Source organism: Fukomys damarensis, unplaced genomic scaffold, assembly GCF_012274545.1.
Source record: "Fukomys damarensis isolate Sample0158 unplaced genomic scaffold, DMR_v1.0_HiC HiC_scaffold_36, whole genome shotgun sequence".
NCBI classification, from domain to species: domain Eukaryota; kingdom Metazoa; phylum Chordata; class Mammalia; order Rodentia; family Bathyergidae; genus Fukomys; species Fukomys damarensis.
In genome coordinates, this window is record NW_022900948.1 from 15,501,713 (window position 1) to 15,513,814 (window position 12,102).

The 12,102-nt window shown below is 45.1% G+C and overlaps 1 protein-coding gene across 1 annotated transcript in view; it reads right to left on the minus strand.

The window, feature by feature from the left end:
- Positions 1-12,100, minus strand: part of Shb (SH2 domain containing adaptor protein B) — a gene marked incomplete at its 5' end in the record, with an annotated part of 129,117 nt that extends 117,017 nt beyond the window's left edge. Inside the window, one exon of the mRNA XM_010614437.2 lies at positions 11,903-12,100. Within this exon, the coding sequence (XP_010612739.1) occupies positions 11,903-12,100 (198 nt within the window). The remainder of the gene's footprint in view (positions 1-11,902) is intronic.
- Between the last annotated feature and the right edge of the window lie 2 nt (positions 12,101-12,102).

Sequence of the window (12,102 nt, forward strand, 5' to 3'; positions counted from 1 at the left end):
ATATGCAACAAGCACATGGATATCTGCAAACAAAAGGTAGACAAGTCTTCATCATCATTATCACAATCACCAATAAGACCAAAAACAGAGTCAGGGCAAGACAGAGTGAAAATATTTCAGTCTAAAAAAGCACTTCAAAAATGCTTGCCAAAAATGGTCTGGCAAGCAAAGAGATGTCCCAAAACAAATAAGCTATTTACTAGAAAAATAAAAGAACAAACTTACCTTGCACCATAAATCAAACTACAAAAAGATTAAAACTACTCAATGTAAAAAGAAACCAAAGTATCAGGAGAAAATATGGAATCAATATTGGAGTAAGGAAGACTTTCTAAGCAGCATACTCGAGAAATCATGAAGAAAACTGAGCCTTATTTAACAACAGAAAACAATTCCTAGTAAGCAACGACAATCAGTAGAAAAGGAAACAAAAACTGAATTGCAAGCTTTAAAAAACATTTTGAACCAAACTGGTAGAGAAGGGGCTGCTATCCTTAATGCATAAGAGTTCTTATACACCAATAAAAAGAAAACCTCCTCAGCAGAAATGGCAGAAGATGTAAGTAAACAATTCTAGGGAAAAAAGCAACACAAAAGTTCAATGCACATATCTACCTATAATCCAAGAAATTGCAAATTAAACCAAATTACATTAAAATCCTCAGTGTTTCCAGAATATAATTTGAAAGTATATATGAAAAATTTTTACCATTTTATCCAACAACTCTCAGTATCAATCCCAGGGAAGTAACCACAGACCTCTGCAAAGAATTAAGTTATGAAGGTATTCATCACAGAATTTGCTAAATTAGTGAAAATGGGGAGTTGAAATATGCAAACAGAACACAATGCTGCCATTAAATTGCTGTTGTTTAATATTTAAGATAAAGTAGATTTCATTTTGTCTGACAAAAAGAAAAAATTCACAGTATACTTACTTTTTGTGGCAAGAAAATGGATGCAAGATGGAGAAAGATTAAAATGCTAATGGTTTTAATTATATGATTAGTGTGGTTTTCTTAGTTTTGCCTATCTATATTTTTACACCAAATTTATCTTAATCTTGTATTAAGAGGGGAAAGAGTTACCAAGACTGAAATATACCTCAAAATCCAAACAAACCTGACTCTTTCTGAGAACTGGCTCAGAAAGCAGCCAACTCACATTAGCAAACACAGAAGGGCAGGTAGGAACTGCACCATTCCTTGAATGCCACATGGTCCCCAAATCACATGGTATGGCTTTGGAATGCATCAAAGGGATTACCAGGCTGTCTGACTTTCTGAGACTGCATATCCAACAAAATGCTTTAGTCTCAATGTTAAGAACTTTCTGATCATTTTCACTTTCAGAATTTCACCATGGCCTGGAGAAATCTGGAGAGGCATACTCCCCTAGCTCTACCTTTTCCTTGTAGCTCATGTCCTGAGAGCCCCACACAGGGGACAGATTTTGGGACAATCAGAAGTGATCAGCAATGAAGTACTCTGTTTAGCAAAACAGTGGCAGCTCCAGTTCTGCCCCTGGACATTTACTCATGGCACTCATATTCACCCTCTCAGGTGCCAAGCTCAGCCAGCAACAGAGCAAGTGGCCTCTTGAATTTGGAGTACTGGTCAACTTCAGACCAGTGGCCAGCAGAACCCTTCCCACTGACTTCTTGTCCCCTTCCAATAACCTGAGCTTAGAACCCTCCTTAATGACTTCCTGAACTACTTAAGAGTTCAAATAAAAGACTTTATTCAGCCCAGCAAGGCCTGACATCTGCTCAGCAGCAGCAGCAGCAGGAGCAGTAGCAGTGGTGGTGGCAGTGGCGGCAGCAAACAAGCCCCCATCCTGCTCAGTCATGCAGACCTTCACTGCTCCTCGAATGACCCAGCCATGCTCCAAGCCTTGGGCTTTCACACGGCTCCTCTCTCTGCTTGCAATGTCTTCTCTTGGAGAGAGCCCTGTAACCCATACCATACCAGCCTTCAGTAAAGCCCTCTCTAAACAGCCAAACAAAACAATACCCCACCCAAACTCAGGCCCACCTTAGCTTCTTTATCCTCTTCTCCAGTCACCAGTCCTGACCCATGAGCATGACTGACTCCTCCCACAAGAGTCATCTTGCTCAGGGAGCATAACTTGCTATCTGTTTGGTTCTCTGCTCTATTCCCAGCACTGACATAGAATAATATCCAGCAAATAACATGCCCTAAGCAATACATATTGAATGAATAAATGAATGAATAAGGAGGAAGGACTTGGCATGGGCTCTGGAGGTCCAGTTCAAAAGTCCGGGCCAGGAAGATCCACCCCACCCACCCACCTGTTAAATCACTTCTTCCTTCAGCTCTGGAAGCCCCTTTCTGACCACTACTATTAAGTGTTGCTTGGAAAATGCTGGGTTGAGTCATTCCCCAGGGCCCTGACTAATTCTCTCTCCATCTCCTAGACCCACCTCCAAGATCCTTCCTTTACAGCATAATGGGAAATCCAGAGACAGTTCCCCTTGGAGAAAATGGAAAGGAACTGAATGATTGAGAGGCAAATTCAGTCCTTCCTGGCTCAGTAATTGAAAAAGCTCAAACTTTCAGGAAGTTAGTGCCTCTGAAAGTGAAACATTAATAGAAATATTACTGGAAAATACCAAACAGGAAGATAAGAAAAATTCCATTGTGGAAGCAAGGTCCTCTGTCCCTCTGCCTTAACAGTCTCAGCAAAGCATTTGAGAATCAAAACACAGAAAGAAACGGAAATCAATCAGGCTGTCACCCTTCCTGTGGACTGGAGCTTTGGCCAACCCACCGCCACACCACCTCAGAGCAAAGGGCACTAGGCTCAGAACACCAGCCAGGCTGCTGGCCTGGCCAGACCTGCCTTGAGGCAGGGCAAACTCCACTCCTCTTTCTGAGCCTGCTTTTCTCCATCTGAAAGTGGGGATAAGGGTGATTTCCTTAGTGTTTCTGAGAAGCAAGCCAATACAGGTGCCCTTCAAGGGAAGCATGATGGCCTGTGCCAGCAATCCCAGTACTCTAAAGGGCTGAAGCTAGAGGACACAAGTTTGAGCTCAGCATAGGCAACTTAGCAAGACTCTTGTCTTCAAAACAAAAAAATAAAAAATAAAGAGCTAAGAATGTAGCTCAGTGCAAAGACCTGGGTTCAACTCCCAGAACTGTTTTAAAAGGGGAAAAAAAAGCACCCTTCAAAATGAGGAATACTTACATAAATGCAGAAATGAGTCACTCTTACAACACCAACACTTTTTTTTCCTGGTACTGGGATTAAAACGTGGGGCACTTTACACTGAGCTACATCCTAAGCCCTTTTTATTTTGTGACAGTCTCACCAAATTACCTAGGCCTGCTGTCCTCTGTGCTAGGATTACAAGTATGTGCTACCATGTCTAGCCCAACAGAAAGATTAAGACATGCTAAAACTAAGGCCAAGAAAATTCAGGTATGAGATTTTGCAGCTTGAGGTGATATGACACAGTGATTAAAAACATACTCTGGATCCAGCTTCAAATCTCATCTCTGTCACTTACTGGATGTATGACCTCAGACAAGTTATGGAACTTCGCTGTGCCTCAGTTTTTTCCTGTGTAAAAAAAGAGATTAATATCATCACTTACCTCAAAGGACCATGACGTGAAGTAAAACAGTTACACAAAAAGCACACAGTACAGCACCTGGCTTAAAATACATATTAGCTGACACTGCGGAAAACTCCCTTGATACAAGAGATTATTCTTCCTTTACTTGAATGCTTTTCCTCCAAGAAGCCCTCCTAGCTTCCCTCAATCGAAATGAACTTCCTCACTCCACTTCTTTGGCTCCACAGAATCAAGGCCTTGCCCAAAACAGCCTCTATGTCAGAATGGCTCTCAGCTCACCTACATTACTTTGTTTATATTTTCTGCTACACAGGTCTGTGTTCCAACTTTGGTTCTTAGGACCTGGTAATTCCTAGCTCCTGGTTCATTCCTATGGTTCCTGAAAGTGGCCTGGATGTAGCAATTCCTCAGTTAACAGAGACCAAACAGAAGTTAATAGGTCAGAGACTAGCCAGGCATTGTGGTGCCTGTAATCCAGGCACTGTGGAGACTAATGCAGAAGGATCATAAGTTCAAGTCTGGCCTGGACTACAAAGCAAGAGCTTGTAGAGACCACTATAGCAGGGACCTGCAGGGAATGAAGCCCAACCATGCTCCTCAGCCCCAGCAAAGCAGTGGGGTGTGTGGCCAGCAGCTCAGCTCTTAGCTGTAAAGCCTAAAACCATTCACACGATGGTGGTGAGCCTATGGCATGTGTGCCAATGTGGGCTATTTGCTATCAATGAAAGCAGAAGGTTCACTATCACTGGTCCAGGGCAAAACTCCATCTATCCTTCCCCACAGGCCACTCACCACTACCCCTTGGCCCTCCCAGAACAATCTAAACCCAGGGGAGGGCTTTGCTGAATGACTTGAGGAAACCACACCTGTTTCAGATTTGCCCTTTAAGCCAAATTTTATGGCTTAGAAATGCTCTGGGGGCAGGGAGAAAATGGGGTCAAGTCATGGGGGTTAAATTCTGGGGTAATCAGTCATGTTCTGACATTGTCAGACTGGAGCAGATGGTCACCTGATCTTTTTAGGAAACTAAAGTTCCTCATAGGTATAGGCCAAGGGACCACTGGGGCTTTTTTGTTTTGTTTTCTTTTCTTTTCTTTTAAAACAGAGTACACACAGCAAGGCCAGTTCTTGCAGGAAGGGAACACTTGGTGTTACAATAGACAAGGCAGTTAGTTACAAGGCACACATTTTGTGCAGCTGTCCTCTAGGATATGCCAATCCTGTGCACAGAATTTCTCTATAAAATTCTTCAAGTGCTACATTAACAACTTCTTTATGGAACTCAGGGCAGATGGGGAGAAAGAGAAAAACAGCTCTGGGGCCTTTTTTTAGGGACACTGAAGCCCAGACTGCAAGGAGGAATTAGGCAGAGGGAAGAGAGAAGAGAAATATTAAGCATTGGAGAGGAAGAGATTTAAAACACATATCTCAGCAAACAGCAGAGCCCTTCTACCTCTATCCATCCAACCATCTATCCATTCACTTATTATTTTTTGATAGGGTCTCACTATGTAGAACAGGCCAACCCTGAACTGACTACATATACCAGGGTGGTCTCAAAGTTGCCATCCTCCTACCTTAGTCTCCTGGGTGCTGGCATTACAGGCATGCAACACCATGCCTGGCTCGTCCACCTCCATTCATTTATTCATTTATTGATACCAAACTCAAGATCAAACTCAGGACCTTGCACTTGCAAGGCAGGCAGCAGCACCAGAGCTAAATCCCTGGCACTTTGTCTGCCTCCACTTAAAATGTGGAAAACAGTGGGAACAAATCAGTAAAAAGCATACAGGTTGTGGACTCAGACTAAACAGGAGTGATCTTTATTCCATTACTCAGTAGCTGTGTACGTCATTAACCATTCTCTAAACCAAAGTTTCTTTATCTGTAAGATGGGGTAATACTACCTACCACAGATGACAGCATTGAAGGTTCTAATTAATGGCTTGTCTGTATCTTCGCCCTTTGCCATGGGACTCTACAGCTCCTCCTCTCTGGCCTCTATAATTTGCTTTGGTCAACAGCAGACAGCATAAGGGACAGTGCCAGCTACCAATATTAAGAAACGTTATGGGCCTCTAGCTTTTTGGGAACTCTACGCCATCACACGAACACATGTTGGACAAGGGACCACATGGAACAGAGTTAACTATCACAGCCCTAGGCCATCCTAACTAGCCAACCAAACATGTAAGAAACTCCAGTAAGGATCAGCAGGCCTGAGCAAGCCCAGTTGAGATGAGAAAAGCTATTCAGATATGCAGGCTCAAGGACCATACAATAAAAGCTTATTGTAAGGTTTGGGTTGAAAACTAAAGCACACATGGCAGCCAGCTGCCTATTTTTGTAAATAAAGTTTTATCGGAACAGAGCTATCCCTACTAAATAATGCGTTGTCTTCCAAATTCCAACAGTGGAGCTGACCAGGTGTGATGGAGACCATCTGGCCCTCTTGCCTAAAACCATTTACTATCTGCTTTAAGCTAAGTCTGCTGACCTTTAGTTTAAAATCCCTGATTCTGGGCTGGGCATTTAGCTCAGTGGTTCTGACACATGCCTCACAAGCACAAGGACCTAAGTTTGATCGCCAGTACCAAATAAATAAATAATCCCTGATTCTAGGGTGGTTTGCCATGCAGCAACAGCTTGCAAAGTACTTAAGACTCAGCACCTAGGGTGACTGAAGGCTAAAGCATCAGAATGAAGCTTGGAATTACGTTTCCTTTCTGGGGACTCAATGAGGAAAACGGGATTTGCCATGCACCTTTCTTCTCATACTACTTTCAAGAGATGGGACTTAAGATGGGAAAGGGTCCCCGGCCATCAAATTTAGTCCCAATCTTTTCCAAAAGGACAGTTGCAGAACTGGAGAATGTGGCTGTTAATTAATTGGCAATACTGACAGCTCACATCTGACTGGTGTCCATCAAGCCTAACATCAACGATTTTATGTAAAAAGAATCAATGGCAAGTCACAACTCCCCAGTAAGGCAATATTCACTCTCCCCTTAGTGTACTTCAACCTCTTTCTGTAATCTCCCCCTGTACCTGGCCTGCTGGGCTTGCCACCATTTTCTCAAGTCCCCAGGCCCTCTCCCAACACCTCCATGGGATTCCCATTCCTACCAGTCAGCTCAGATGTCACCTTCTCCCAACAGCCCGGTTTTACCTGCCAGTGTTCAGGCCTTCCCAGCCCTTCTCATACATTGCTCTTCCAGTTTTCCTCACATTGTGATATAAAAGCTAGTATGGTCATTTTTTTATACAAATGGGACACCGGTTCCAGAACCTTCCCTGGATACAAAAATCCAAGGATTCTCAAGTCTTGAATATAAGATGACATAGTATTTGCATATAATCTATACATATCCTCCCATACACTCTAAAGCAATGTCTAGATTACTTATAATACCTAAAAAAATGTAAATGCTATATACTTAGTAGTTATACTGTATTGTTTAGGAATGGAAAAAAAGGATTGCATACAGTTAGAGATTTTTTTCAAATTCTTTTGATCTGTAGTTGCGTAAACCCACAGATGAAGAACCTGAGGATACACAGCTGATTGCATCCAACTGCAAACTAAGAAACATATTTGTTTGAAAGCCAGACACCATTGATTTCTCTCTGAATTCCTCCTGCCTACCAGACAGCTCAGAGATGGTTTGCTAGATGTTTAAAAAAAAAGTTAGATGTGATATTATTTATTTCATGTCTTAGTTCCTTTTCTTGTTGCTGAGATAAAATACTCGACACCCAAAGTTAAAGGAGTAAAGGTTTATTTAGCTCAGTTTGTAGAGGTTTCAGGTCATAGCTGCCTGGTTCCAAGGCAGTGAGACCTCACAGAGGAGAAACAGTGCATGGCAGGCAGAAGGCAGCAAAGCAGATAGGAAGTAGTCAGCAAGAGGCAAGCAGCAAAAGCAGACCTCTTTCAGACCCTTATAGTCTGTCCAGGCTACCCACCCTTAGGTTGCACAAATACCCAGGGGGCACCCTTAATCCTAGCATCATACAGTGAATCAATCCTAGCATCATATCCTTAATCCCAGCATCACACACTCCAGATCCAGACACCTCTGAAATGCCCCACCTATGACCACATGCGGCTTTGAGGGGACAGCTAGATATAAGCCATAACATTTTTTAAGTATGGAAAATGTGTTTTTAACTCAACATACTCATAAAATATCAGGTGTTGGTAGACATTAGCTTGTATTAAAAACCCAGGAAAACTGATGTCATGATGCATCTTGACTTTCTCAGTTGTGGTCAAACATTTACTTAATTATGATAAAAGAAACAAGAAGAACAGAAAATATAAATGAGAACTGTTTGGCTGCACCAAAGGAGACTCACCAAACAACTGACCTTTTATGCCAATATTTTTATATAAAGCACAACTTGAAGGAATACTATTTCTATTTATTGTATTTTTGGTTTTTCTTCCCAGGAGCCCAGGCCCTTACCATCTCTCTCCTGAAGTATAATACAACTGTCCCCTAACTCTAGCCCCATTTTCCCCAGATTTTAGCAGCTATTTATAACATGAACTCAGAGCCTCAACTATGGTGCTGAGCAGACTGCTTCACTCACTGGTTTTCAGACAGACTCCCTTGTGGAGGCTAAATGTCAGCTTTTACCCCTTATTCCCCTAATGAGGGCCACTGCATGAAAGCTCTGGTTTCCAAGGACATGTTCTACATTGGAGTTTTATGTAAATTCATGTACACATACATACTCTCCACATCTGTGCATATACTTATACGCACACTGGTACACACCATTAGCCTGACACAAACACATTCCTACAGCCTGAAGTCACCTCCTTCTCTGGCACAAAATTCCACTTTTATCTCTACATTCAGCTCAAAGTCACTTCTAGATGAAGATCTCTCCAAATTCTCAAGACAAAAACAGTAGGAAACAAATGATGAAAATATGCACCAAATTAAGATATGATATGTACATCCACCAACTCCCTCAGACCAATGTATTCATTATGTATCACAAACATGTATTAATAATAATAATAATAAAAAGATACATTAGTCTCCTCTAGAGGCTCAGGCCAAAGATATCTGATTATCAAGTCTTCTGTTCATTTCCTCCAGGCTCACGCTTGTACTAAGATATCTCTCAGTACAAACTAAGTGTTGGCTAAAATCTGGCAAAGTTATGATAGGAGAGAAACAGCATAATGAACACAATCACCCTTTCAAGGGGTTCTAAAAGGGAAAAGTCCCAGACTGGATGCCAGCCTTGGTGGGGAAGGGAGGGATACCAGATGTGTACCCCAAGACTCACTTAGGAGAATAGGTAGATGCCCAAGTGAGTGAGAGAAGGCACAAGTATTTAAGCAGGCAGAATAGGGGATCCCAAAGGTAAACTGGGATACAGGTGGCATCGAGGCAGGGGAAGGAAGATCCACTGACTAAAAAGTTCTTACTCCACACCACAGTAACCTCAATTCAGGCCTGAAGTTAAAATCAAACTCAGGGCCTCTCACCAGACAGTATTCACCAGACCTGACAGTCTCATTCATCCAATACTCTAAGAACTGACGATGACAGCAAGTTGGGCTGGCTGGAGGCTAAGTGGGGTGCCAGAAGTGGGTTTTCCTGGATCCATGGGTAGAGACAGAGGGAAGGCTCTGGGATGTTAAGGGCTAGAGTGAAGTATTCTCAGCCTTCCGAAAGCTGTCTTGGCTGCAAAAAGTGTCTCCTGACCACCTGATGGGTGTAGGGTATTGGCTCAGGACCAGGAGGTGGCCATGCACAGAAGGCAGAGACAGGGCAACTGGAGTTTGCATCCAAAGGAGCTCTGGCTTGAAAACCCACAGGGAAGGTTAAGGAGGGAGAAGCCACAGTAGTGCCAGGATCAGCAGCCAAAGATCTCCCAGAAACTTGTTAGAATGCGAATTCTCAGTGCCCACCCCACCCGCCTTGTTGGATCAGATACCACAGAGATGGCACATCTTGATCTGAGTTTTAACCAGATTTCCAGGTACACTGAAGTATGAACAACCACTGTATTGGTCTTACAGACCCTGCCTTGCTACCTTCCTCCCTCCCTAGCTGCCTCCTCCTCCCTAGCTGCCTCCTTTCTTCTTTGATAGAAAATCATCTGGTAACTGCAATCCCTGTCTCTGCAGACAGACAACTTCTTAAAAGATCAAAGAGCACAAAGTCACAATGTAGGAGGTGAAAAGCAGCCCTCCTGAGAGATGATTTCTAAAAAGCCACGTGTGATCATGTCACTCCAACAGGTAAATCCATTCACTGGTCCCCCACTGTGCTCAGCTGACAAGGTCCTCCCAGACCTTACTGTCCAGCTAGGGTCCTGTCCAACTCTAACTTCTCAATTCCAACCACAGGGGACTTCCCTGCAGTTCCCTAAAGCACCAACCAGGCTCTCTTCTCCAGCCACCTGTGTTTACCACCCCTTCCACCTTGATAATGGGTACCCCCCGCCTTAACACTAGGCCCCATCACAGCACTCATCATAGCAGCTGGGTAACAGCATTCATTGCTGACATTAACCCGCAAAGGGTCCTGCTCTGGCACCTGGCAAGGGAGGGAGAGCACTGAGAAGACCCACAAGATCTATCTGGTGATGGAATTAAGCCAAGACTTAAATACACTTGACACTCCAGCTACAAAACATATCCCTAAGCATCTGAAAGTCTTAATTGTAATTGGGAAAAAAATGTTCACTAAAGTTTTGAAAGCCACAAAAGACTTTTTAAAAGGGAGCAAGCAGAACCATGAGTAGCAGGAGAGAAAAGCCGATCTGCTGCCCTGAGGGATGGTTGTGGGTAACAATGGGGATGCAGGCAGTCCAGCTGTTAATCTCTCCAGAGCTCTCAGGCTTGCCAAACTCAAAAATTCCAGGCTCTCCAGTCATGTGTGGGCCATGCATAAGACTGCCAGGAGCCTCACAGATCAACTACAAGTCCACAGGCCCAGTGGCTCCCAGCTGTCATCCCAGTGTAGCATCCTGGGTGCTTGGGAAGCCCAGCATCCAAGCTTCAGCGGTGTTCTCCGGACTGCCCCCATACCACCACCTAGGGCAGACCAAGCAGGGGAGAGGATAGATACTCCAGGACATCTGGGAGAAGGGCCAGGCAGAAAAATTAAAGGAGAGCTTCCTCTTACTTCTCCCTCCAGAAAAACAAGAACTTTCCAAGCACCAGGTGGCAGGTAGGAGCCTGTCTCTTCTGTTTGGACATCTAACAGGACTCTTTATCAGTCTGCCCCAACTCAGGCCCAAGGAAAAAGTTTACCTTTGGGAGAAGAATGCAGGGAAGAACAAGAGAGCAGAAGCCTGACAGCCAGACAACCCTGTCCTAAGGAGCAAGCTCTCCCACTGGGCCTCAGATTTAATCAAAACACTGCCTTCCACCAGAAGTAGACAGAACAAGTATTATTTTATGGGGGAAGGGAGCATGTCTCTGGAGTGTGATGGGGAGCCCTGGCCGGGTCTGGCTGTAATTAACTAGCGTGCTTCAAAGGGCAGGGAGTGGGGGGATCAAGATGGCCTGATAAATTAAGAAGGGGGTTATCATAAAGTCTCCCTGTCCGAGACAGCAGGGCCGACCGGAGGCTGGAGACCCTGGGTCTCCTTTCAGCTGGCCTGACAGGCGGACCCCCTGCAGCGCCAGGCAGGAGAAACAGCACGGATCCGTGCGGACCGCTCTAGGGGGTAGAGCATTTCAACCCGAAAAGCACGCGTTGGCGGGGGGGTTCCCGGTGCCGCTCTGGTACAAAAGGCTGCCGAGCTGGGAAACCTGGCAGGGAGGGTGGAGCATTCAGAAGGATATACATGTACTCATTCTGAGAGCTGCAGTTTGGAACCGAAACCAAGAATGCTCGAGCCTCTTTCCAGCTCTAGACCTCAGTTCCTAGCCACATCCAGAGTGTGCGTGTGTGTGTGTGTGTGTGTGTGTGTGTGTGTACGGCGGAGGGACGCCGGGAGAGGCCAGGGTAAATGTTCTTTCAAGCAAGCGACAGCCCCGACTCTCCCACTTTACTCGGAGCCGGAAGGACTGGCTGGATCTCTCTTCCTTGGGCAAGGTTGGGCGGAGCGCTCTCGCTCCAGCACAGAGGGGGCGTTTAGGGAGCAACAGCAAAAGGGATGGTATCAGACCAACCATCTGGGGCAGTGCATGTGGAAGGGGTCAAACTGTGGGAGCCTGATCGCCAGGCTAAAGTTGATGTAAGGGCTGGAAACCCGAATGGTGCCTCGGTTTCCCCAAGCCCACAAAGGTCCTGGAACCTCGGGGGAGGATCAGGAGCAGCTTACCTTGTCCTTCTTGCCGGCCCCGCTCTCCTCCGCGGCCGAGGTGGCACACTTGTTGAGCAGTTTCTTGCTTCCGCTGGCTGTCGGGCTCCAGGTGCGGCCACCCGAACAGGACGCCCCTGGAGGGTCCCCGGTCCCGCCCGCGGCGGCGCTCTCCACTTTGATGAGTCGGTGCTTGGGAGAGATGTAGCGCACCTCGGCCG